Raw genomic sequence first — 25,639 nt, 5'->3', positions numbered from 1 at the left:
TGCTGGAGGGGCTGCGAGGCCACACACCTACCAACCCCGTGGTTTGCCTCAGTGTCCCCACCTCTGGAGTCATTAGAAACACTTCCCATGGTCCTCTCCCTGCTTTTCAGGCTGGCTGGGAGTGTGCTGGCACCACATCCCTGGTGCTGGGGGACACACCAGCCGCCGGCCCTGTCCCTGCTCTGCTCCCTCCCTGGCCGAGTCGCTTGGCTGTTTGTTTGTTTTTCAGCCTCTGGGTGACCTTTTCCTCTGCATGAGTAATCCAGCCCTCACAGGCAGCAGGTGAAGCTGTCCCACCTTCCACCTGCATGGCACCCCCTCTGCTCTTACCCCCGGCCTCAGCTCCCAGGGTCAGGAATCTGCCCAGAGAGGATGGATTGGGCAGATGTGGGTGTCTGCACACAAGGAACTCCCAAACCTGGGGGGTTTGGGGAGCAGTGCAGGCCCTGGAGGATACGTGGTTCAGGGGCTCTGGCTTTGGGTCGGCCAGCAGAGCGATGGGGGGCTCAGGGTGGGGATGGGAAAGCTTGGCTTTCCTCATGCCTGGGCCCAAAATGCTGACATAGCAATTTGGCTTCTCTTCCTCTCCCTCTATTAACTGCCCATGTTTCTCCCCAGCTCATGGGTACTGTGGTCTCTCTGCTGCCTCACCCATCCATACACAGCAGATGTGCCACAGCCAGGGCTGGCACTTACAGCCACACACATCTTGACCATTTTCTCCCCCAGTTTGTTGCTGGCAGTTGGAAAACAGAAAATAGCTATTTATGGTGAACAAGAGAGCAGAAAAGCCAAAAATGGGGAGTCACACTGCCCAAAACTGGCAACTTTGGAAACCCCCCTTGCACTGGGTTCTCCCCACCCCTGGTACCCTCCACAGCACAGGCTCAGGATGAATGCCCTGACTCAGGGAGCTGGAGGTTTAAGAAAAACCTCAGGAGAGAGATCCTTGCCATGGAAATGCTGTGTGAGCACCAGCACCTTCCTGACAGCCCCATTTTTCTTCCAAAATGCGTGTGGGGATCTGCTTTGGGGGCTGGTCCACACAAGGCTCCACACCTAGAACATCTCCCGTGGATGGGGGACCAGGTCCCACCATCCCTGAAGCCCACCATGTTCCTGCCATAGCAATGGGATGGTGCAAAGCTCCATCTGCACCGTGTTTGGGTCCAGCTTCATCTAGGTGCCCCCCAACCTGCCCCTCCCAGGCTTCTCTCCACTCACAAGCCAGCGGGCTCTCAGCAAACACAGCTCTGAGAACCAGGTGGCCAAAGGAGGCTTCCTTGGGTGGAAAAACACCTAAATGCCTGTTCCAGCACTGAGCCAGCACAAGCCTGGCCCTGCACGGTGAGCAGGCTCCAGCCACGCCACCATCCCTCCCCGGAGCCACCTTGGCTCTGCCCTGGCACGGGGACAGGACCCGTGGGCCCCATGGGGTCTGGTAGAGGTGGCTGGGGTGCAGGCTGGGGCCAGCAGCCACAGCCCGAGGGGCCAGGACACTGCTCTCCCTGTTCCCACGCGGCCGGGCGATCTCCGGCAGGATCTGCGGCGCCCGCAGCCGCGGGGCCGGGGCTCAGGCTCCGGCTTGCGGAGCTCGGTGGCTCCAGGCGCTGCCGTCTGCGCTGCCTGTCGGGGCAGGGCCGTCCCTTCCCCTGCCTGCAGAGCCGGAGCGCTGCTCCCGCGTCGCCTGCCCACAAACCACCGTGGGAATCCCTGGGGACACGGGAGCAGTGGGATGGGTGACCAGAGAGGCTCGGGGAGGCAGTGGGGGGGCTTTGGAGCCTGACTGTGGGATGCTGGTTTAGGGGGATGCCAACAATGGGCAAAGCTCTGTATAGGTGCTCTCCTCTACACTGCAGGGCCCCACAAATCAAAGCAACACCAGGGTAAGAAGCAGAAGGTCCTGTTTGGGGACACTTTTGGTACAAGGAGTGGGGGTCCCCAGTGCCCTCCCAGCATTCCCCATCATCTCAAGGACATCCCAGGGTAGGACAAAGTCCAGCCCCTTCTCAACATGGGGGCTCAGGGGGAGCTGTGTCCCCAGCCACATCCATCTGTCCCAGTGTCACTGTCACACAGGCAGAGCTCCCTGTTCCACTGCTTCCTTCGGGCACAGCCTCATCCATCCCCTGTCCCGCAGGAGAGGCCCAGGTGTCCCCCCCAGTGCATCAAGGTCCTGCACATGTCAGCTGAAGGGTGGTGGGCCCCTGGATGAGGATGTCACCTCCTGCCATGTCCAGAGCCCCAGATGGTGGCCATGGCTGTGTCCTTTGCCCCTTCATGCCAAGGGGATGTGGCTTGGCCCCTGCTGCCGTGCCAGGCCAGCCCCTGCAGTGCCTCTGTCCTGCCCCAGGGCAGGGGGAGCCAGTGCCCGCACTGGCCTCTCTGGGGCCACCGTCCTTGTCCTTGGGCTGCACAGTGGTGGCCTCACTTGCCCGCTGGGATCCCATTCTCCCCACCTCCTGCCGAGCCGAGAGCCATCTCCATCCGACTCCTTGGATGCTGCATGTCCATGGGCTGTCCCACTGGGGCTGTGTCGAACTGCACCACTGCAGAGAGAAGGCGTCTGTCACCCACCTGACCAGTGCTGGGACACGGGGCAGGGCCCAGCCCTGAGGGGACTGGGGTCCAGAGCCAGCCATCATCCCCACCCCATCCCACGTGCAAGATGGCAAAGGGTCCCATGACCCTCAGGCCACCGCAGACAGAGGGAGGATGATAGAAAGTCCCTCTCCAGAGATGTGGGGGGATAAAAACCTATGGGGGCGTCCTAGCCAGTGTGGGGGGACACAGAACTACCACCCTTGCAGACCACCCGAATCCATGGGACCTCTGTGATTCCCTTGGGGAAGCCAAACCCCTCAGAGATGGGACCTGGTGGCCAGGGACCTCCTCCCCCAGTGGGTCCTGCCCCCCAGCCCGTGGTGCGGCGGCGGGTCCGGTACCTGCTCGGCAGCTGTGCCGGGCGCGGACGACCTGGATGGCCTGCTGGTTCTTGAAGCGGACGAGGCCCATGGTGATCTCGGCGTTCCAGCCCGGGTCCTCCTGGGCGCAGCGGAAGTCAATCTCGTGGCTGTCGTCCATCACCACCGTGAAGTAGATGTGCCGCTCCTTCCACTCCACGCACTCCACCGCCTTCATGCGGGCGAAGCTCAGCTCCTTGCGCCGCGAGCCCTTGGGCTCGAAGAGCTGCAGCCCCTTCTCTGTCAGCAGGCACCGCTTCTTCTTCCAGAGCTGTAGCAGCCCCCCGCTCCGCTTCTCCAGCACCCCTTCCCTCAGCACCTTCTCGGGGGTCATAGCGGCCCCTCGGCCCCCAGGATCCTCAGCACCTCGCGTGGGCTCAGCCAGGCATCACCCGCTGGGGGATTTCCAGCCCCTTCACCTCAGAGCTGAGCTTCCCGGGGCCGGGACCCCCACGGTGGCCGTGCTGCCCTCGGGGCTCTCCCTGCCCTGCGCTCCCAGCTCTCAGAAGGGGTGAGCAGTGGGGTGCCCCATGCCGACCCCAGCCCTGTTGCTGGGGCTCTGCTCCCTGCCCCGTGCAGCGTGTGGGATCCCGGCGCCGCGTGCCCCAGGAGCTGTCGCTACATGCCCGGCCGCTCTCCCACTCGCATTCCTCCCGCCTCGCCTGGCCCCTCCTGCGCTCAGGCTCCCTTCACGCCCAGGCGAAGCCCGGCCAGGCCCCACTTCACCCAGGAGATGCTTTTGGGGTGCCCGCAGGCAGGTGCTGCCCCATGGTCCTTGTGTGAGCAGGCAGGGTGTGGGATGGGTCTGCACGGCAGCAGTGCCAGGGCAGGGCTCAGGGACTTCTGCACGGCAGGCATGCACTCCAGGCATGGAGTGCAGGGCCAGCTGTTGGGGGTCCAGTACCAGCTGTTGGGGGTACAGCACCAGCTGTTGTGGGGTGCACCCCACCGGCACAGGGCTATAGGGTGCAGTGCTAGTGGGCACAGTCAGCTGTGGGGTGCAGTACCAGCTGGACAGGGGACCCTGCATAAAATGCCAGCCAGGAAGGGGTTACAGAGTGCAGTGCCAACAGGGTTGGGGGGCTGTGCAGTGCAGTGCCAGCAAAGAAGGCACAAGGGGGTGCAGTGCCAGGGCAAGGGGTTACGGGGTGCAGTGCCAGCAGGGGCAGGGGGCTATGGGGTTCAGTGCCAGCCAGAGCATGGGGTTATGAGCTGCATTGACAGCCAGGGCAGGGGGTTATGTGGTGTTGTGCCAGCTGCAACAGAGGCCTGTGGGTGCAGCACCAGCCAGGCAGGGGCTGTGGGGACCACTGGGTGCAGTCCAAGAGGGGAGTCAAAAGCAGAGAGCAGACAGTAGCAACGGGAACAACCCTTGACACCCACCACCCACCCAGCCATGTGCCCAGGGGTGCTGGGCCACCCCTCAGCACACAGAGCTCCCATGCCCCAAATCTGCTGAGACAGGGATTTGAAGCCCCCAGGGCTTTGAAGCAAGGAGCAGCATCCCCCAGCCTCGTGTGACCTGTGCAGGGGGGCTGAGCTGTCGGAGCGGGGCTGGGACAGCACAGCACAGCCCAGTCCCGCCTGAGTCCTCCCTCCCCTGCAGCAAAACACCAGTCTCCTTTCCAGCCCGTCTCGTTCCCGGCCACTGCAGCTCCGTCTGTTCCCGTGCCAGCACCTGGCACCGAGGGGCTCATGGTGCCGTGCCGGGCTGCCAGGGGGACACCTGGGGACTTGTGCTGGCCGTGGGCTGCCGGACAGGGGGACGGTCACAGCCTGCTGGGCTACTGGATGTGCCCCCACAGATGTTGAGGGTGTGGTTCCTTCACCCAGGGGAGGTCTGGAATCGGAAAAAGTTCCCCCGGAGATGTGCCAGGGTCATCGACTGGGGCTGGAGGCTGCTGATCAGCCCATGGCTCCTTGGCACGCAGCCACCACCCCAGCGCTCCCCTCCTGGACCCCCCTGCCCGTGCCCCTGCAGATCCCAACCCCGCAGAGCCCCCGGTTGGAGCCCCTCTTCCCCCAGTCCCTCCATCCTTCCTTCCCGGTCCTTCCCGGGGGCTTCTCCTGCAGCTGGCGTGGCCAGGGGGCAAGTCTGCAGCGGTGATGAGATGCACCTCATTATCCCTCATTAAGAGGGCAGGGCGGCTGTCGGAGCCAGGAACTGGTTCGTGCTCCCTGGGGCCAACCTCAGCACGCTGGCAGAGATCCCGGGTGTCCCAGGAGACCCGGGTTCCTGACGTCAGGTGGCCCCGGCTCCCCTGCGGCCCTCACCACCCCCACAGTCAGGGGCCAGTGCCTCCCCGAAGGTCACCTGAGCACCCCAGCACCTCCAGGAGGAGTAGATGTGTGGGTTCCTTTCCACAGGCTGTTTTCCCACGCACAGGTAAAGCTCAGCTCTGGGGATGCTGAGCCCTGGAAGCTTGGGGGTGAGTAGTTTGGGGATGGTTGCTCCCAGTGCTGCTCTGGTAAGCTGGGATGGCTGTGGGCAGTTTTGTCTCAGCATCCAGCTCAAGCTCCATCCTCACAGCACAAGGGAGAGAGCCAAGGGCTGCCAAACCCTCTGCCCAAGATGCCAGATCTGCTGCTTACTGTGGTCTCTGCCTTTCTGGGCTCCAGCCACCAAGGGAAGGTGAGGGGCCCACAGCTGTGGGTGTGAAGGAGCTTTGACAAGGTCCTTCCCTCTCCCCTCTCCCTGTCTGTCTGTTCCCAGATCCACAGGGCAGGAGGCCCATCCTGCTGGGCTGCCTGGGGGATGACCTTGCAGCTCCTGCTCTCCAGCAAAGCCAACAGGACTCGCTGTGCCAGGCTGCTCCACGGGCTGCCCACGGTCCCCACGCTCATCCCGTCCACACAGAGCCCTCAGGGCAGGTGACAGGGCTCAGTCCTGCCCTGAGGTGACATCCTCTGCCACAAGGGCCACTGGCCACGGGGCTCAGAGGCTCCAGTCTGACCCTTTAAGTGGTGTCATCACCACCAGGCTCCAGGGTCCTTGGCCACGAGCCGACCCTCTGGTTCATCTCTTCAGGGGCAGGTTTGGGTCCCACAGCCCCCTTCCAAGGCTGGCAGGCCCCCGAGGGGTGCGAACTGTTGGACACAGCCAGGGTCTGCTGCCTCTAAAGGGAGCTGGACACCCCCAGGGCTGGGGCCCTGCCGTGCTCAGTTACCAGCAGATGGTCAGAGCTGTCCTGCTCCAGGGCAGGGGATGTCCAAAACACACATCTGATCTCTCCCAGCCTGTCTCCAGAGCAGAGGGGCTCCCACTCCTCCCCTCTCTGACAGAACCTCTACAGCTATGGGCAGAAGGGACTAAAGACTGACTTGTTGTGGTTTTATTGACTAACTAGCATTGCTTGAGCATGATCCAGTCTGTGGCACATCCAGCTGACATGCTGCAGCAGCTCAACATCCTCCATATGCTCCTGGAGAAGGCAGCAGCTTCCTGACCCCCCTCGTGCCTCCATGGGGAAGCAGGGCCTCTGCCAAGTGAAGGAACCAGGTTTCTGTCTCCACACTGAGGGTAGTACATGAGCCCTCTGTGCTGCAGCTCCCGACCCCACCACACCCCTGCACCTGGGCTGCTGCTCCACATGTCAAATGCCACCATCAAACCCAACCACACACCCCAGAGCAAAGGGACATGCTAGATTCTGGGTCCCAGGCTGGCAAACCTGGAGGGGGGGGAATTTTTGGGGGTGTTAAAAAGCTTACTCCCCATCTCAGCTTCAAAAACACCATGGGTGTTCAAAAACATGAGGGTGCAATGAACAGCAGAAAGTGCTTGAGTTGATAAAGGAGCCCAGGTCCTGCCCCACCAAAGGATTTCTACCTCTGCTGTGCTTCTCAGAACACTACCCATCTCATTTGCTCAACCACAATGTCTATAACTTTAAAAAACCCCAGAACTAAATTCCCTGTGGAGTTCCTGATTCTGAGCTGCACTGAAGCTGAGCTGTGGGTATGTCACACCAGTCCAACAAGAGAATCACAGAAAGGGAGTAAAGAGTTTAGATGAAAACTAATTAAACCTGGGCAGCTGCCAAACTGGAGGCTTAATGATCCTCAAGCTGCTAAAAATCCAGGGAGTAGGTGAAAAGCTGTTAATTATTTGGCACTGCTGGGTACGCCTGCTTGGAGAGGTGCCACCTAAAAGCACTGATAAGGGTTTTGATAGGGTGAGCACACATGTTGTGCTACTGACACACCCCAGAAGGGCTGTCCTGGGCCTCCCAGCATCAACCACTGCTTTTGGAATAGTTATCCCCATCCCTGGAAGTGTTGAAGGTCAGGCTGGACAGGGCTTGGAGAAACCTGGTCTAGTGAAAGGTGTCCCTGCCCATGGCAGGGGTTGGAACGAGACAGGCTTTAATGTCTCCTCCAATCCAAACCATTCTATGATGATCCATAGTGGGAGCAGGGGGAGAGCCCAGCTAAGCTGACCCGCAGAACTCAGCACTGATACATTCCTGCCAAACCACAAATGCCAACACTTCTCCTCCTCCCTTCACCTCCTGACCTCCAGCTCTGGGCACCCAGTGCACCTCCTCAGCCCCAGAGAGGAAATAAACTCTCTGGCAAGGTCAGGCCTGGGTCAGCTTTGATGTTCTGGATGTTTATTGCTTGCTTGGTGACGCGGCACAGTGCAGCTGAGCACTCATCCCGGCAGGACGAGCACACATCCCGGCAGGACGAGCACACATCCGAGCACTCATCCCGGCAGGACGAGCACTCATCCCGGCAGGACGAGCACTCATCCCGGGGTGGGACACACGGAGCAGAACGTTTTGGGCACAGGGGCCTCGCTGAGGTGGGGGTGAGCAGCCCCCAGACCAGCACCCGCCCCAGCAGGACCCGGTGGGGACAGCGCTGGGACTGCCCTGGCTCCAGGGAGGGCTGGGTCAGGGCGGGCAGGGAGAAGCAGCGGGTGGCTCTGGATGACGGTGAGGATGCTCACGGCGGGCGTGGGAAGGGTCGGGCAGCACAGACTGGTTTGGACAAGCCCTGGGCGAGCACAGAGCCGGCTCCTGGTGCCTCACTGCGAGTGGACGAGTGCCCCGGCGCCCTGCCCAAAGCCAAAGCCCTTGGGACCGAAGTTCTTGGCGTAACAACCTGCAGAGGATGGAAAGGAGAGACAGGTAAGGCTGGCACATGAGCAGGTCCTCCTCCCGGAGCAGGCACTGCCTAAACAGGACAGGGTTTGCCATATTTGTTGGGCAAACAGGGAGGCCACAGGCCCAGCAGGAAACTCCCTGGCTCCATGGCCAGTCAGCACAGCCAGTCCCCATATGCAGCTGCCAGGGCCGCAACCTCCCCAACTTCCATCCCATCCTGGGTCCCTGCACAGGGGTTTTCATCCCCTGCCACTGCCCTTCAGAGCCCAGGACAAGCCAGCAAAAAAGGTGGGACTCACCTTTACAATAGATCTCCCCATCTTTGTCTGCCAGCGTGGTGGACTCCAGGCTTTTGCCACATTTGGCACAGCGGAAGCAGGACTTGTGCCAGGACTGTGGGACAGGAGCAGAGCCTGGTCAGACAACAGCCAGGGACAGAGCAGCAGGTTTTGGCTACCAATGGGCTCACTTCTCTATTTCTGACCCGAAGTTGCTGGCAAAGAGCTCTCAATGGGATAAAAGCTTTTCTCTGAAAGCTCTGACCTCCCAGCCCCAATGGGAAGATACAGAAAGGAAACACCAGGGTCACTGCTCCCGTGTTGATCTGGTTTTGGAGACCTTTTGCCCCCACTCACAGAAGTAATTTGTACAATAATTTGTACAATAATTTTTAAGGAGCAATCCTCCCCCCCTTTGGGGATTGTCCTCCTGAACCAGCATGATAATTCCCCCCCAGTTACCCAGCTGAGACCCATGGCTGCTGGATGTTAGCCTGGGGGTGGCAGCAGGGTTGGGAAACCTGCCCCCACACAACCACAGCTCCAAGGAAGGCAGCAAAGGGACAGGAAGAATGCAAAAAACAGACAGTGTTTAAAAATAACCCCCCACACACAGTTCCAGCAGTCCCCTGGAGATAAATTAGCTCACAGTCTTCGGGCAGGCCCTTGAGTAGCCAGAGCTGCTCACGGAGGAATTTAAATAAACACTCTGGAAAACACGAAACCTTTTTTGGAAAAAAATGTGAAATTAGGGGGCTGGAGGAGGAGGAGGTAGCAGATGGAGTCATCCAGCAAACATTAGCACATTAAATACATGCTCTGGAATCCTCTCTGGGGTTGCTTGAGTCTAATTGCTTCACCAACTTTGGTTCCCAATAAACATTGAGGCCAGAAGCTGACCAGGAAGCCCAGATCATTGTTTTAAGGGTAAGTTTGGCTTCTGACCCTGGACTGACCCTCAACACGTCCATCACAGGTCCCTGCACTGCCAGCTGGGCGATGATGATGCTGGGAGGCCCTTTCTGTGACCAGATGCCTCCTCTCCTTGCTCTGGGGACAGAGGACAAGCACAGAGGCCCCAGGAGGACAGAGCACAGCAGGATCACCCACCAGTGATGTGACAAGGCCACAGCTCAGGATGCAAAGGACCCTGATGAAGTGATGAATTTGACAGAGGAAGTACCAGAGCTGTTACAGTGTCCTTCACATCCGACCCTGAGCTGACCCAGTCCACCACCAGAGTGGCCCAAGGGAGATGTCCTGAGCCCATGCCCACATTTCCAACCACCCTGCCTATGGGCAGCACTGACCACGAGAATTTACTCCCTGCCCTGAACTCAGGCTGCAGCATCCCAGCCTGGGGCAGAGGGTGGAGAAGGATCCCTGGATGATGCACTTCTTCAGTTAGTGAAGTGACCATGGCCCACAGCACTGCTCGTCCTCCCAACACATCTGCAGCAGGGACATCCACAGTGACCTCTGCTGAGGAGGGCTCCGAATTCAATACTGAATTTATTTCTCTCCCATCTACGAGTCTGTGAGAGCACTGCAGCCTGGGGAACCTGGTGTCCAGACATGTCAAGATCTCCTTTTGGTGCCAGGCTTCCAGGTGAGTGTGGCCACCAGACCCCAAAGTCAGCCCTGGCCAGAGGCTCTGGCAGCCCAGCTGGCAGCAGCCTGTGGGACAGGTCAAGACCCTCTCTGAAGGTCTCCCTGCCACACAGCAACTTGTGCCACGTCCACTCCACCCCCCATCTTACCTTCCCAGCTCCAATCACTTTCTCAGCTGCATACACAGCTTGGCCACAGCGAGGGCACCCATCAGATCCTCCCACCTTCTGGGCCATCCTGGCTGCGTTGGGGTTGGGGGGTCGGTGGGGCTGGCCCCTGTTGGAGGGAGGAAGCTCATGGTTAGGGATGCATAGGCAGGATGGAGAGGGAAGAGCTATGGGATCCCAAATCCCAGCCCAGTTTTGAAGGGCCTGGAGCTTTTATGCACAATGTGTTGAGTGCCATGGAAAGTTCAGCCTGAGGGCTGTGTGCTGGGAGGGGGTGGGCAGGGTGCTCAGGCAACTGGGACGTGTCCTGTCAAGCCCCATCTCACCTGGCAAGCAGGGTTCAGTGGATTTCCCCTGAGGAGCAGAAAGGCAGGGCAGCCCACAGCTCCAGCTGGATACTGCTGGGAGCTCAGCACGGGCTGCACAGCCAAGCAGCACAGACAGACATGGGGAAGAAGGTGCCCACAACAGCCCCAGTTTCAAAAACAAGACTCAGACTCACTCTTCATATTTGATTCCCAGAGACTCGCCCTTGTCAGTGCTCAGGGTCCCTGCTCCCATCCCGTATCCATAGCCCTTGGGGCCATACTTCTTCCCATAGCAGGACTTGCAGTAGATCTCCTCTCCATGCACAGCAACAGTGGTGCTGTCCAAGTTCTTCTTACAGACCACTAGAAAAGAAAGGAGGGTGTGCCATCAGCCTGCTCATCCAGAGCTCACTAATTAGCTGGGCAAAACAAGTCCTCACAGGGATAGCACAGCTAAGCTTTCAAGGAGCAAGGAAACCCTAGACAGGATCCAGTTGCAGGGAGTGAATGCAAACCACCAGAGATAAGGATCACAACAAGAACATTGTCTGGCTTTAAAAGGAAGCAACCACCAAAGCCAAGAGGTTGATACCAAGAGAAAGCTCTGTTAACCCTTTTGATGCTGGTCTCCTGAATTTTCCCTACAAATCACTGCAGCATTCCCAAGCCCAGGGGTGGATGTCCTGGCCCCACAGCTCGTCCACTGCAAATACACAGCAAGAAGCACTCAGGGCAAAGAAATGTTAGCAAATGCATTTTTCCTGATGTTCAGAGGGACTAACAGCAGGCCTGTGGCCACCACCACACCCAAGGAGCTGTAAGGGGCTGTGCACCTTGTGCACAGTCACCTCTCCAGACTCCGAGACGATGGAAGGGCTTGTGCAAGATGTCACCCCTGGTCTGTGCCCTGGTTTGAGGGGGTGTGTAGGGTGGTCTCAGGGAATGAACACTACTTCAGCTGGGTGTTGGAGCCCTGGGGGTCAATATGGGATGTAAGATGGGACAGGAGGAGAAAGCAGCCAGGCTCAGGGTCCCTCCTAAGCCTATCCAGAGTTTCAGCTTGGTGCTGGGCTCAGGCTTTCTCCTGATTTTTAGAATCATAGAATCACAGAACAGTTTGGGTCAGAAGGGACCCAGAGTATCCAATTCCAAACCCCTGCCATGGGCAGGGACACCTTCCACTAGACCAGGTTGCTTCAAGCCCTGTCCAACCTGGCCTTGAACACTTCCAGGGATGGGGCAGCCACAGCTTCTCTGGGCAACCTGTGCCAGGGCCTCCCCACACTCACAGGAAACAATTTCTCCCTTATATCTGATCTAAATCTCTCCTCTTTCAGTTCAAAACCATCCTTCCCTGGCCTATCACTATCTGCCTGTGTAAAAAAGTCACTCTGCCTGTTTTTCACAAGCCCCCTTAAGGTACTGGAAGTACCAACTCCTGTCCCAGCTCTGTCACAGCTGCCACGTCAGCTTCCAAACCCTTCCTGGAACACGGGACGGAGCGGGAGGTGAGCAGCACCCCAACTCCAGTGATCCCCAGTGTTTCCATGCCCCGTGTGGGATCCCAGCACCTGGGGCAGAGTCCACAGCACTGGCAGCCAGCCCCAAACAGATCCGGTTGCAGCTGCCACACATGTTAAATGTGGAGGCTTCCAGCAGCCTCTTGGCCAGCAGAACACTTTCTTTGCCTCAACCACTATCGCAGGAATGCAAACACAGGAGCTCCGCCCTTGGAGCACAAACCACAGCACTGAAGGGCTGCCCAGCCCTTCCTCGGCCCCATGGCTAAATATGGTGCTTCTCTTCCAGGGCCCCGGGAGCTGTGCTGGGAGAAGGAAGTGGACAGGGAACCATCTCCTGCCATCTAAGGAGGATCTGGCTGGATCCTCTCCTGGCAGTGCGCTCCCACCACAGCAGGAGCTGGATGGATCCAGCGCCCCTGTTGGGAAAGAGCAGCCCTGCTGAACTGCTCCCACTGCTGCCAAGCTGCTGGGCTGCTGTTGGGGTTTCTGCATTACCCTGGAGCTACACTGTGTCCAGGCAGACCCTCGGGAGGGGAATTTGGGAACTTTTACTGGCACATTCAAAGAGCTTTGTTGTGAGCTTTGTCCCGGGGTGGCAGTGAATGATCTCAGTGACATCTCAGCTCCAACCTAAGCTTTCACAGTTCCTCATCTGTGCTCATCACAGAGCTTTGAGGGGCAGCAGAAAAAATTCTTTCCCCAGCTCCCGGGTTTCTGCATTGCAGAAATTCCAGTGAGCTGCACTCATGGAGTTAAGGACCCTTTGTTTTTCTAAGAGCAGCTGAGTCGCTCCACAAAACAATTAAACAGCTGCCTCTGCTTTCCAAGGCCAAGCAGGCTCATTACAGCACATTTCTGCTGTACTACCCCGTCAGCTGGATAGAGGCCAGGAGTCAATCACCAAGTCACTCCCTGAGCCCATCTCCAGCTCTAATGCACTGTGGTAGGTTTGGCTCCTTTTTGATGATTTTCTTGGCAGCTTGGGTCAAAGTATCTGTTATTTCCCCCTAAAGCCAATGTTTTGAGTTCCCTGATGAGGCCCAAATGCAGCACTGGGGAACAGGCTGGGAATGCAGGAGCTCGGGGGCACCACCCAGAGCCTGTGGCACAGGGCTGGGAACAGTGGGCACCACGGTGGGCTGGCACATGAGCCATGGCCTGAGCTGGGCAGCCCACAGCTGGGACAGGCAGAGCTGCTGGGCACATGTGCAGTGTGATTATGTACATCTGCAAAACACAGGGACAGGAGCCCCGAGCTCAGGACCACTCCCTGGGGACTTGCTTCTAGGAGCAGATATTGGATGACCTTTTTCCCTACTTTGGCCATGTAGGGAAGCAAGCAATGCCTTTAGCCTCATTTCATGGCTCTTGGAGGCCTGCCCTGCTCTCTGGGTGCCAGCATCTCATGGCAGCAGCTTTCCCTGGCAAACCAGCTGTGAGCACAGGGGGTGAGGGTAACATTGCCCACCCTCCTTATCTTCTTTCCAAAGAAACAGGACTTCCTTCTGCAGAACAGCTGCAATAAGGACTCAGCTGCCACCGCCTCCCTGCCAGGGAAAACCTCTCCATGACTCCCCTGCTCAGTCCTCCCAGCCAAAGCAAATTTCCAGCCTGGAAACTCCCACATCTGAGAGCTGCCAGCCAGCGCTGGCCGCCCTCCACACTGTGCAGGGAGCAGAGACACAGTGACAGCCTCTCTCTCACATCTGGATTCAGCTGTGTGTGCTGCATCCCAGGCAGGATGGCCAAGAAGTAACCAGGAGCTGGGCCAGGTGGACACAGGATTATGGCAGGGATCAGTCATGCCATGAGGGCACTGGTATTTCCCTGTGCAATAGCTCTACTGAGACTGGTCCTAGAGTGGGCCTGTTTACAGATCCCAGCTCTGCCTGCTGTCCATAAGGAAAAGATCCTGTCTGTGCTCCCTGCTGTGACAGAATGGTGAGAGTGAGACCAGGGTACTGGGACCAGCTGAGAAAACATTAAACCTGAGTAAGGATCTTCTGCAAGGGCAGCTCTGAAGATGCACTTCTGCTGTTCTGTGGCAGGTGAAATGTGCTGAGGAGCCATCAGTGGACACAGGCAACGTGTGTGCTCCTGCCCATAGAATCACAGAATGGTTTGGGTTGGAAGGGACCTTCCAACCCCTGCCATGGGCAGGGACACCTTCCACTAGAGCTGGTTGCTCCAAGCCCCACCTCATGTGAGGACAGGAGAATCACCAGTTCTGGTACATGATAGTCTTCAAGGGCAGGGGGCAGAAATCTGGTAACACAGGCTGAGGACAGTGCTCATCTTTCCATTCAAAGGTCCTGCAGCCCCTCTGGATGCAAATGCCCCAGGTTTATGGAGCTGCACTGTAACACTACTGGCCTTGGTATCCCCAAAGGGAGGGGAAGGGTGTCTGGGGGATTGCAGCAGGAAACCAGCAGCACTTGTAGGATCCCAAAGAGCACAGGAGGAAGGGAGCTCAGCACTGAGTCACCCACAGCCAGATCCTGTTCCTCTGCACTTCCCTGGAGGTGACACTTGGGTCCAAACAGACAACAGAGACACCCTCAGCATTAGCAGATTTGCAGGCAGGCTGGGGGTGATGCTTTGACACTTCTCAGGAGGCTGTCCATCAGCAGGATAGGATCACATCTCCTTCCCATCGTCTCCTGGGACACAGGTGAAGAGCCCAAACCAGGTCCCAAGGCTCAACCACCTTTTTGGTGTGGCAAAGGCCACTTAGAAGACTAAAGCCAGCATCACATCCTGCCACCACTGTTGGGAGAGTCCCTGTCTCATGCTCTAATCCTTAACATCTGGAGACAGACTAGAGGACCCAGCCTGGCCTTTCCCTGGGGTAGGGACAGCCTAAATCTTTGCGTGGGTGCTGGCAGGGGTCAGCCCCGACAGCTTGGACAGCCTGTGGTGTCCTGGGATGATCAGCAGAAGTAACTTCCAAGTCTGGAGGGAAGGGGAGCCCCTGCCACACGGCTCCCACAGCATGTCTGTTTGCAGAGAAATCCTAAGGAGCACTTACCCAGCCCATAAACAGGACATGACAGGGCTCCCAGCCAGCAGAGAGCCAGGAAAGGGAGCAGTGGGGGGTGAGAAAAGGGGCTGGTACTCACTGCACAAGAAGCAGGACTTGTGGAAGCTGTTGCCTTCACATTGCACCTCCTCAGCAAAGTACACGGCCTTCTGGCAGACCCCACACTTCTTTCCTCCTCCCCAGTTTGGCATCCTGCAGGGAAAGCACAGGCAGGAACAGGGTCGGGGGGGAGGTCAGGCAGGAGCAGGGATGGGGCAGTAGGAGCAGACACCCCCCAGCTGGAGCTCCAGCAGCTTTCCCACACTGACATGTGCAGAGATCCCCCACAGATGTTTGGGGTGTGCACAGACTCACAGTTCTGCAGAATTAGCAGAACTCAGGATGCCCATGGGACCCATCACTACAGCACCCAGCTGCCTCCCAGGGACCACTGGTCCTGCCAGCCAAGAGCAGCAGAAATTCTTTTGTCCTGGAAGCTGTGGGACCTCACAGCTCCTTTCAGTGCCAGGGAAAGGGAGGAAGTGGAACAATGCTGGGACACAGCACTTACAGGGGTACTCACGGCCCCGACACCTCCTCAGATCCCAGCCCTGGTGCTGGAGAGTCAGAGCTGTCACCCCCTCTGGAAACAGTGCCAGCCTCTCCTCCCTGACCAACTCTTCCATCTCAGCCACCACAGGGCAGGGGTACAGTCAGGGTTGCCCAGATAGGAGGGACTGACCCCTGACACCACCAAACAGGGGGCTTGGACAGCTCAGCCTCCTCCAGGGCTGCAGGCACAGTCACAGAGGCTGGAAAATCAGAAATCAGGGACACAGCACAGGTGCAAAGACCTGAGCACCAGCCTCAGCTACCATCCAGCTCCTTGGCAGGATATAAATGCTTCTGTTTCTCTTTCCTGAACTGTGTCTGATGAGACACGACCAAGAGGCCCCTTGAGCTGCAAATTTGCAGATAACCCGAAAAACCAGGAAGCTAAAGAGGATCTAAAAGCAACCTGAGACTGCTACAAAGACAATAAAACACTTTTTGGTGGAGCCCAATGATGCACGAAAGGTCAAAGGGCACAAGCTGCAGCTTGGGAGGTTTTCAGGGGCCTCTCTCCATGTAGTTACACCTCTGTAATTCTCCATCCCGTTCCCATGTGGGGACAAGCAGCAGAAGTCACCTTCCCATAGCCATGTGCTTCCTGACTCCTGAACAGCTAAAGCAGCAGGAAAATGTCCCCAAAACCAAAGACCATTTTTCCAGTACACCACGTGCCAGCCCACCACGTGTGCAGGATCTCATCAGCTCCCTTGGCTCGGCTGTGTGGTCATGAGGAAGGGGGCTTGGGTCTGCTGGAGCACACTGGGAGCCTTCAAGCCCTCTTCCTGCAGCAGACCCAAACCCCTGGGTCACCTTGGCAGCTGATGCTCCATCCCTGGGTCTCCAGTTACCCACCCAGAGGCTGAGCCAGCGGCTCTCCCAGCTGGGGAGGTGGGTGCTAAACACACCAGGACTGGGGGCTGTATAAACATCAGGCAGAGAGATGGGGGAGCACAAAGCTCCACAAACCCTCTGCTCAAAGGCACAGGGATATGGGAAAACTGAGCTCTTCACAGAATCTCCTGAGCTGAAAGGGATCCACAAGGATCATCCAGTCCAGCTCCTGTCCACAGGACAACTCCAAAATCCCACCCTGTCCCTGAGAGCATTGTCCAAACACTCCTTGAGCTCTGGCAGCCTTGGGGCCGTGACCACTGCCCTGGGGAGTCTGTTCAGTGCCCAACCACCCTCTGAGGGAAGAACCTTTTTCTGATCTCCAACCAAAACCTCCCTGACACATCTCCAGCTGTTCCCTCGGATCCTCTTCCCTGTGTAAGAGCATTTGTCAGGCAATAGAACAGGGAAATGGATCTCAGCCTGGTTTTTGGGGCAGGTAGGGCAGGGGTCAGGGCCCTGCTCTAGCCCAGCCTCAGCTCCTGGATGCCCAGAGGGTCTCAGAGTGGGACAGACAGATGGAGCTGTGGAGGGGGAGTGCCACAGGCAGGGGCTGGAGAGGCTGTGCTGGCTCCAGAGATGCCAAGAGCTGTGTTTGGGGTGTGATAACAGCAGCCTGTAAGTCTCTTTTTCAAAGGCCCTGAAGACTGGGCTTCCCACCGTGCCAAATCCCTCCCTCCCATCCCGGTCCTTCCAGTCCCAGCCTTTGGATTGCCTTAAAAGGGCACAGATTGTTTCTCTCCAAAGCCTGTTTTTTTTCGCCTGCACCAGGAAGAGGGCTTGACCTTGGAGGGCAGAAACATCCAGCAGCACCTCCCTGCCAGCCCCTGAACCCTGCACCATGTGGGAGCCCCCCAGCCCCTTTTGCCCCTGTGCCCACCTGTGTCAGATCCCACCTCAGGAAGGCTACACCTTCTCCGGGTCCCCCATCCCTTTCCAAACACGACAGCTGACAGACCCTATCTCTAGGACTCCCCAGGCCTGATTTTGAGGGGAAGCCTCTTCCCAGCACTCCCTGCTCCACAGCCAGGGCATCCTCGAGCATACTCCATGGTTTGGAACCAGCTGCTCCCCTTTGCCTCCATGACACATTTTTTCCCCCCTTACAGCAACAGCAGCAGTGAAGGAAAAGGTTTGTGCTGAACATCAGGGCTCATCTGCCCAACCCAAGAGCTCAGTGCTGGGGACACCTTCCCCTGAGCTGCCTGTAAGTCGGCTGGAGGTGAAAAAGGTGCTGCTGGGAGAAGCTCACCTGCCACATGAGGAGTCCAAGCCCTTTTGCTGCTTATTCTCCTCCCTCCACCATGGGGAGGCAGCAGGTGCCTCCACACAGTTTAAACAACACCCTGGGGATTCAGACAGATGACTCTCACCATGAAGCACAGATGAAGCCCTGGCAAAGCCACATCCCATCAAGACCTCCTGGCACATACCAGGATGGATTTTCTGAGGGGAGAGACCATGGAAATTAGTTTTCCCTGGGGATCCATGTGAGAGCTCACAGCTGGGCAGAGAGAAAGCCCAAGAAAAGATTGAAGTTGCTGGGAATTCCCTCTTACTCCGCAACACCCACACTACACTCTGAGAGCTTGGCAGGCCACACAGAGACCAAAAAGCAGTTTATGCTCCAGGTCAGTATCAACAGAAAAAAAGGAATAGGAGCACCCTGCTCATGGAGCCTGGGACCTGTATCAGCCCTCTCAAAATCAAAGTCCTTACAACACCCAGACAGACAGACATGTAATGACCACTTTAAGACACGTTGGAGTGTTTTCAATCCTTTCAGCATTTTTCTCAGAGTACATTGCATATTTTTCCCAACTGCAGCACTTAGTGACCTCACTTGCACTTCTCCAAGTCACCAGGAACCCCGTGCAGAATGAGGAACAGGAGGTCCTGCAGTCAACAGCCTCCCTGAGCACAGGCAAAAGAGATACACAGGGCTGTCAAAACCCAAGAGTATTTTCCTTCCTCCTTCATCTCCACAGCCCATGGAGCACAACTCCTAACAAATACATCCAGAGCCCTACAGACACCATCCTCAGTGCCAAGGGAGGCTCTGCCCCAGAGCCACTCCATCATCCACTCATGGTAAGGGAAGGGGCCCCAAAAGCCCCTGGGGAGCACAGACACAGGGGAGGCTTGTGCAGAACCACACAAGGCTGACACTTGTTGGAGATCAACTCCAACTCCAGTGTCTGATGGCTGATGTTGCTGCAGTTCAGCTCTCCACAACAAGGCCAAGTGGGACAGGGCTTGGAGCAACCTGGTCTAGTGGAAGGTTCCCATGGCGGGGGAATGGAACTGGATAATCTTTGAGGTTTCCTTCCAACCCAAACCATTCTGTGTTTCTATGAAATGAGAGCTACAGACTCACCCTTTTCAGGGTTGCACCAGTTTGGGAGGCAGTCTAAGCTACACTGAACAACCAGACATAAACCAGTATGGAACCAGTATGTCCTGGTGCCTTCGGATGTCCCCTGAACATGGGCTGTAAGGGGAAGCAGTGAGCAGATGCAGCCAAGCCATCAGGCAGCAGGAACACAGTCACTCTCTCCTTAGAACGGGTTGAAAGACCAGTATTAGCTGGTCACTCACATCCAAGCTGAAAACCTCCATCCTGCCTACCTGCAAGCAGCTGCTTTGTAACTGCTGGAGCTGAAGGAGCACCCATCGCCATGTGGACACAGCTCCATGGCCACAGGGGCACCCAGAGCAGGGCAGGAACATCCCTGCAGCCCCCTGGATGCCAACTCGACCCTTTGACCTTCTGCAATAGCTGGAAAACCTTTCCTAAGAATGTGCCCTACTAAAATCCTACAGTAATTAATTGCAGAGCAGTCACTTTGTGCTTGGAGATCACTGAGGAACAGGACACTCGTGCTGGCCCATGTAAAAGGGTTGGGTTTTTTTTCCAATGAGAGCATTAACACAAGTGAATGACAGAAGAGTCAGTGCTGCACTAAATTCACTCTAAGGATGTTCACAGCAGCCCACACAGGATTATTACATGGCCTGGCAAAGGGACGAGTCAAAGGGGAGGAAGCCATAGCAGGAGCCCCAAACCCCAGGATCTGATTAGTGCCTTCCAGTTTAGAGAGCAGCTGGCATGGCCATGAAATGGGCAGAGATTTGCAGCAGGAGTCACCCAGACTCCTGAGGCATGTGGACAGAGCAGAGGAACCAGCTCACAGGCATATATGTAACAGTGACCTAAAGGGGACTCTGGGCTACCAACAGTGTAAACAAGGATAAATGAAGGTCATGTGTGACACAGTGATGTCAAACTGGTGAGCAAGAGAAGGGGGTCCTGAGGTTGGTGAGCTCAGGGACATGGCAAAACACTGGGCATCACCATGGGAAATCAGAGCACTGACCCAGGAGATGCAGCTGGATCAGATCAGACGCCTCTGAGAGCTTTGCTGTGAGAGAAGGGGAGGAAGTCAGGAAGGTCTGAGGTCCAGAATGATGCTCACACACGGCTCATCTACTCTATAGCTCCCAAAGTAATCAGCCAGGACTTCTGCTGCCAAGGCAGCCCCATGTTGGCTGTGCCAGGGCAGGGCCCATGTGAGGCCAGCACTGCCCCACGCCACTGGCCAGGCACAGCTCTCACAGCCACGTGCCTATGGACCAACCACCACTGCCCAAGGACACACTGCTCCCAAGCCTGGGTTACAGAGGCTACTTGGAAGTTTCCTAACACAACTGGGTTCCTCAAGGAAAATCCCAACTTTATCCAGAACAAAAGCCAAAGCGTTTTCAGGTGTGCTAAGAAAAGCTACTGACTCCTGAAGGGATCAAGATCCATAACCTGACCAAGCTCACTTAAGCTTTTGCAAAGCTCTTATTTCCCTCAGTCAGTCACATCCTTGTGTCTTTGTGCTGCCTCCCAGGAGCAGGGAGCCAAGCTCAGCCACTCCAAGGCAACATTCAGACACCAACATCCTGGCTGGAGAGGCCCCAATCCAGGAGACAGGAGAGATCCCAAGGCTGGAGAGACACTGCTCACTGAACTGCAGGGGCAGGGATGGCACCATGTTGCCTGTTCAGCACTGGTGCTGAGCTCCTTGTTAGGGGGTGAATCCTCCCCAGAGCTGACTGCTCACTCACAACACCACACCTTTCCAGCCTCACCACCAGAAGAATCATGGAATCTCCTGAGCTGGAAGGGATCCACAGAGATCACTCAGTCCATCTCCTGTCCACAGGACAACCCCAAAATACCACAATGTGCCTGAGAGTGTTGTCCAAACACCCCTTGAGCTCTGGCAGCCTTGGGGCTGTGACCACTGCCCTGGGGAGCCTGTTCAGTGCCCAACCACCCTCTGGGGGAAGAACCTTTTCCTAATATCCAGCCTAAACCTTCCGTGACACAGCTCCAGCTGTTCCCTCAGGTCCTCTCCCCCTTATAAGAGTATTTTGTCAGGCAATAGAACAGGGAAATGGATCTTAGCCTGGTTATCAGAGCAGACAAGGCAGGCAGGGGTCAGGGCTGACACACTGGCCCTGCTCTAGCCTGGCCACAGCTCCTGGATGCCCAGAGGGTCTCAGCACAGGACAGACAGACAGTGCCATTCCCTTGGGTCCTGTCACTGCTCACAGAGAGCAGAGACGGGAGCTGCCCCTCAGCTGCCCTTCGGGAGGAAGCTGCAGACCCCAGTGAGCTCTGACCTCAGGCCCCTCTTTTCGAGGATGAACAGACCAAATAACCACAGTTGCTCCTTGTAAGGCTTCTCCTCTACCTGCTTCCCCAGGCTCTAGAGCCAGGAGGAGCAACACCCGAAGTCAGTCTCCCAGCTGTCACCTTCTCACCCAGTCCACCCCCCCTAGATCTGATACATCCGGTGCTTTTGCTCCAAGTGCTTTTGCCAAGTGCCCATTAACCCCCTCCCACGTGCTGGTGGCTCTGAGACTTGGAAAGCAGCACCTGGAGCTGTGCTCAAGCGTGTGTGCGCCCAGCCGGGTCCCCAGCGATGCAAATCTCTGTGAAGTGACCTGAGTTCACGGCAGCAGCGAGGGCTGAGCTGGCTCAGCCTCCCTGGGAATGAGCTTTACTGAGACTGCAAAGTGCAGGGACAGCAGAGCCCAAGTTTTGGCGAGGGGACAGGGTGCAAGGACTGTGCTCACAGCCCAGTCCGAGACCACCACCCTGAGATCTCCCTTTGCAAAGGGAAACACTGAGCGGAGGGTTCCGATGACCAGGAAGTCCGGCACCCAGGTGGGAAGTGACCACGCGTGGATCAAGGTCCACTCGCGGCCGGGCCAGCAAAGTTCACCCGATCTGATGCAACAGCTTTGGCTTCCGCATCCCACCGTGTGCGCGGCTGTCCCGCCGTTCGTGCCTCAGGGGGTCCCACCGCCCTGAACCCACCCACGGGCACACGGCGGGGCTGTGTCGCTCTCCAGCCCCGCATCTCACCCCGACGGGGTCCGCCGGGCTTGGGGGTGGGAGGGGGCCGGCAGCGGGGACGGGGCAGCCCGTGGGGACGGAGGGAGGGATGGAAGGAGGGAGGGAGGGATGGAAGGAGGGAGGGAGGGATGGAGGCAGCGGCAGCCCCGGGAGCGGGGCCGCGGGTGGGGGGCGGCTCTGCTGGGGGACCCGGTGGCCGCCCCCGCCCCGCACCCACCTGCGGCCGGGCCGGTGTCGCTTCGCTGTCCGTGCCGGTGCCGGTGCCGGTGCCGGTGTCGGGAGCGGGGCTGTGGCCGGCGGCCGCTCGGGGTTTTGTTGGCGGCGGGGGAGGGCGGGTCGCGGGGCGGTGGCTCTCGGAGACGTCCGGGACTGATGTCACGGGACCAGCGGAGGAGGGCACGGGCGGGCCGGCCCCTCCACCGGCCCGGGGAACCCCCGGCCACCGGCCCCGGGACCCTCCGCCACCGGCCCCGGGACCCTCCGCCACCGGCCCCGGGACCCCTCTCCGCGGCGGGTCCCTAAAACCCTCAGGCCGGTCCCCAAGCGGATGTTGCCGTCGGTGGCACCTACCAGATGTTTAGGTCGGTGTTCTGTTGTGCTGGACGTTTTCCTCTAAATTTAAACAAGAGTTGCAAGATCGGAGAATGGACTGAGAGCAGCCCTGAAGGGGATGGACTTGGTGAATGCTCAACACGCCCCGGCCGTGTGTGCTGGGACCCAGAAACCCCCGTGCCCTGGGCTGGACAGCAGGAGAGGGGGGGAATCTGCCCCCTGCAGAGCTGCCTCCAGCTCTGGGGTCCCAACAAAAGAAGGATGTGGAGCTGATGGAGCGAGTCCAGATGAGGCCAAGGAGATGCTCCAAGGGCTGGAAGTGTTCCAGGCCAGGTTGGATGGGGCTTGGAGCAACCTGGCCTAGTAGAAGGTGTCCCTGCCAGTGACAGGGGGTGGAATGAGATGGGCTTCAAAGGTCCCTTCCAACCCAAACCATTCTGGGATGATGACTCTCTCATGAGAAATTGTAGAGAGCAGGGGAGTGAGGAGCGACTCTCTGGCAATGACTGCCATGGGAACCCACAACAATGCTGCTGTGGGGGCAGGCACATGGGGACAAGAAATAAGCACAGCACCAAACTGTGAGGGAAAGGCTGCAGAGTGCTGGGAAAACGCTCCCAGCACAGCTGGATGACAGGTGTCTTCCTGGGAAGGGAGAGCTCTGAGAAGGGAAGAGGCCAAAGCACTGCGGGCACCGTGCAGCCTCTGCAGGAGCAGAGACACTGCCCGCACCTCCCCGCTGTCCATGGACCCTCTGTACCCCCCCACACACAGCAGTGCCCTCCAAGCCCACACATTCCCAGAGCAGCCTACAGAAAGTGTGGCTGCAGGGTTGCAAAGCTACTCTTTCCCTTTTTCCTGTGTGTTTCTATGCCAGGGTAATACAGGATCCCAGGAAGGGCCAGGACCATGTGAAAAACAATCCCAAGGCTCCAGGTAATGCTATTTACACCATGAAAAGCTGAGGGTGGTCCATGTGTAGGCCCTGCAGCCTGACCCAGCACTGAATTGTCTGTCCAACCCTGGTTGCAGCTCCATGCTCAGACCCCCCCATCAGGATTCCACATCCCAGTCTGAGTTTGGGTGTTCCCTTGTATGCTCATCCCTGCCTGATTTGCAGCTTGTTGGGGTACAAGTTCCCATTCTCCATGCCCTTGGGAAACATTCCCCTGGATCCGTCCCCCTCTGGCATTCCCCCTCTACCCATGGAGAAGGGCAAGGAGGGGAGTGGGACACCCTCCCCGATCCCAGCAAACCCCACACAGGGACAGGAACATGGACAGAGAAAGGAACCTTCCATTCTTAGGCATTTTTGGTGCCCTGGAAGATCCAAAGAAGATTCAGTCCATTGATGTTCTGTTCCCTGGACCTGGAGACCAGCAAAAGGCAGCCACTTCAGGAGCAGCTCCACAGGTTGCTCCATGAGGGGAAGTCAGGAGAAGGGAAGAGATTTTGCTGGTGGATAAACTGCTTCCCACTCTGAGCTGCTGCCCTGGGAGCCCCTGAGGCTCATCTGTGCTTCATGAGGATCTTCCAGCCCCTGGAGTAGGTGAGAATGGAGAGAAGCTGGATGCTCCAGTGCTCCTGATCACTGTGCCCTTGGACAGGATTGTCAAGCCAGGCCAGGATGCAGTTGGCAAAGGCCCCTTTTTAATATCTCTTGCCTGAGCTGGCCTTTTTCTACTCGAAAAATGTAAGTAACCATTAAAGAAGAGATATCTGGCAGGAAGAGGCTGCTGCTGCTCTGTGGGGCTCACAGGACCCTTCGCTAATCAAGGGAAGACAGTTCACTGGCAGGAGCTGAGGAGCCCAGGCTGCTCCAGCTGCTGGGTGTGTGTAACTGAAACTGGAAGGAAGGGAGGAGGACTGGGAGGGCAGCAGGGAGGTGCTTCCTTTGGACCCGGAAAACTTGCCATTAGATTCGACAGTAACTTTGCCCTGAACTCTCGGTTAAGAAATTCCTGGCACAACTTGAGGCCATTTCCTCTTGTCCTGTTGCTTCTTACTTGGGAGAAGAGGCTGATCCCACCTGGCTGCAACCTTCTGTCAGAGAGCCAGAAGGTCCCCCCTGAGCCTCCTTTTCTCCAGGCTGAGCCCCCCCAGCTCCCTCAGCCGCTCCTGCTGCTCCAGACCCTTCCCCAGCTCCGTTCCCTTCCCGGCACTCGCCGTGCAGAGCTCCTCGAGCAGCAGGTCCGGCAGCTGCAGCTCCACTCAGACACCAGTGGGTTCATGGAGGAGCTGCCAGAACCTGTAAAGTTCCAAGTAAGGGCTAAGCAATAATCATCAGTAGGGCTGGAAGAGCTCTGGGACCCTGCCACAAGGAACTTTAAGAACAAAATAAAAAATCAAAATCACGGTGATGTGAAAGTTCCCTGAAACAAATTCATCCTCCTTGGAAAACCTCAGAAGGCAAGAAGGTTTCTCAGAACTTTAGGCAACTCTTCCACTACATTAATACAAGATGTGTGCACGATTAGAGGCATTAGAGAAAAAATATTATGAGAACTTTTGCTTCTTTGGGCATTTAAAGGTGTATTTAAAGAAGCCCTGGGAAAAAATAGTTGTGGACAAATGCATGTGATAGAAGAAATTTAGTATTTCAGTTCCTGGTCTCCCCCGGTTCACCCGAGCCCGGCCGTGGCCCAGGAGGCGAGTGGGGTTGGAGCAGAGACCCCCCGGGACACGGGTCTCCCTCCGGCACAGCCCCCCGGCTGCTCCCTTCCAGCTCCACCTGCTGCAGCGGGGGAGCTTTGGGATGAGATGTTTGCATTGGCTTCGTTGCGCCTTCCCCGAGCCCCCTCTCGTGGCTGTGCGTCCGTCCCGTCCCGCTGAGCGCCCTGCGGTGCTGGCTCTGCTGGGGTGGTGCCGAGCATCACTCCCGGCACTCAGAGGACTTCGGGTCTGGCATCGTAAAGGCCAGACAGTGAATACTTTGACCAGGAACAGGAACAGAGGGTCCCTGCCTTCAGCCAGGAGGAGGAAAGGGATAACCAGGCATACAGGACTGGATTCGATGGCCTGGCATATCGGATCCAGAGAGGTGTAAAGCTTTAGTAGATCCTGGTGAACAGTGCACACTGATGCCATCAAGGCAGAGGAGTGCAGAACCCATCTGGATCCCTGGAATGACTGGGGGATGCCAGGAGTTGTCTGTATTAGAGGCTGAGGTGAGTTTAACAGAGAACAAGTGG

At 57.5% G+C, this 25,639-nt stretch overlaps 2 protein-coding genes across 2 annotated transcripts; both read right to left on the bottom strand.

Annotated features, from left to right (window-relative positions):
- Positions 1-1,908: 1,908 nt before the first annotated feature.
- PHLDA3 (pleckstrin homology like domain family A member 3) lies at positions 1,909-5,964 on the bottom strand. The gene is made up of 2 exons (XM_051771698.1): positions 2,946-5,964; positions 1,909-2,549 (listed from the first exon to the last, which is right to left on the bottom strand). The coding sequence occupies exons 1-2, from the start codon at positions 3,295-3,297 to the stop codon at positions 2,428-2,430; spliced, it is 474 nt and encodes a 157-aa protein (XP_051627658.1). The 5' UTR covers positions 3,298-5,964; the 3' UTR covers positions 1,909-2,427.
- A 1,585-nt stretch (positions 5,965-7,549) lies between these two features.
- CSRP1 (cysteine and glycine rich protein 1) lies at positions 7,550-22,253 on the bottom strand. Its single transcript, XM_051771695.1, has 6 exons — positions 22,114-22,253; positions 15,081-15,193; positions 10,633-10,801; positions 10,113-10,239; positions 8,374-8,467; positions 7,550-8,072 (listed from the first exon to the last, which is right to left on the bottom strand). Exons 2-6 carry the CDS (start codon positions 15,190-15,192, stop codon positions 7,996-7,998), a joined length of 579 nt encoding a protein of 192 aa, XP_051627655.1. The 5' UTR covers position 15,193; positions 22,114-22,253; the 3' UTR covers positions 7,550-7,995.
- Positions 22,254-25,639: the final 3,386 nt, after the last annotated feature.

The sequence above is a fragment of the Manacus candei genome, unplaced genomic scaffold (genome assembly GCF_025592945.1).
Source record: "Manacus candei isolate 608988 ecotype Guabito, Panama unplaced genomic scaffold, ASM2559294v1 h1tg000139l, whole genome shotgun sequence".
NCBI classification, from domain to species: Eukaryota; Metazoa; Chordata; class Aves; order Passeriformes; family Pipridae; genus Manacus; species Manacus candei.
The sequence above is the reverse complement of the archived record's forward strand: the minus strand, read 5'-3'. Positions and strand labels throughout refer to the sequence as shown.

What these genes read in the sequence shown, in the direction of transcription:
- PHLDA3 (XM_051771698.1), bottom strand. Translation starts at nt 3,297, where the DNA reads ATGACCCCCGAGAAGGTGCTGAGGGAAGGGGTGCTGGAGAAGCGGAGC. An exon ending in CCGGCACAGCTGCCGAGCAG is followed by an intron (nt 2,550 to 2,945) that starts GTACCGGACCCG and finishes TTCTCTCTGCAG; the next exon opens with TGGTGCAGTTCGACACAGCC.
- CSRP1 (XM_051771695.1), bottom strand. Translation starts at nt 15,192, where the DNA reads ATGCCAAACTGGGGAGGAGGAAAGAAGTGTGGGGTCTGCCAGAAGGCC. An exon ending in CAAGTCCTGCTTCTTGTGCA is followed by an intron (nt 10,802 to 15,080) that starts GTGAGTACCAGC and finishes TTTCTTTTCTAG; the next exon opens with TGGTCTGTAAGAAGAACTTG. An exon ending in CTGGGAATCAAATATGAAGA is followed by an intron (nt 10,240 to 10,632) that starts GTGAGTCTGAGT and finishes TCCCTCCAACAG; the next exon opens with GGGCCAGCCCCACCGACCCC.